Raw genomic sequence first — 408 nt, forward strand, 5'->3', positions numbered from 1 at the left:
CCTTCTCCACCGATCCGCACGAGACTCGCCACTGCCGTCCTTGGGAGAGCTCTCTGAACCCGCGACCGGACTCTTGGGCACCTCCGAGCCGCGCTCCACAGACCGGTCGCGAGATAGAGACAGGCGACGCTTCCATCGGTCTGCTCGCGATTCAGCGGTATCGGCCTTAAGCAATCCTTCCTCCGGTGAAATCTCAGCTGCCTCGTTCTTCGTTTCGCACTCCGTTGCTACGCCCTCGTTCTGTATCGAACTACCCTCTTTTTCCTCCTGCTTGCCGTCCCGCGAGGACACCGATAATCTGCGCCTCCACCTGTCCATCCGCGACTCGCCCCCCTCGTTCTTGGGCGAACCTTCCTCTACATGCTGTTGTTCTTCCTTGGCCTCATCCTCCTTTTTAGACAGAGAGAG

At 59.3% G+C, this 408-nt stretch overlaps 1 protein-coding gene across 1 annotated transcript in view; it reads right to left on the minus strand.

Moving 5' to 3' along the window:
* Positions 1-408, minus strand: part of CSUI_010764 (uncharacterized protein) — a gene marked incomplete at its 3' end in the record, with an annotated part of 1,601 nt that continues 1,193 nt past the window's right edge. The window contains exon 1 of the mRNA XM_068070865.1: positions 1-408. This exon is cut by the window's right edge and continues 1,193 nt beyond it. Coding sequence (XP_067917159.1) covers positions 1-408 — 408 coding nt within the window.

The sequence above is a fragment of the Cystoisospora suis genome (assembly GCF_002600585.1).
Source record: "Cystoisospora suis strain Wien I chromosome Unknown contig_8225, whole genome shotgun sequence".
Classification (NCBI taxonomy): Eukaryota; Apicomplexa; class Conoidasida; order Eucoccidiorida; family Sarcocystidae; genus Cystoisospora; species Cystoisospora suis.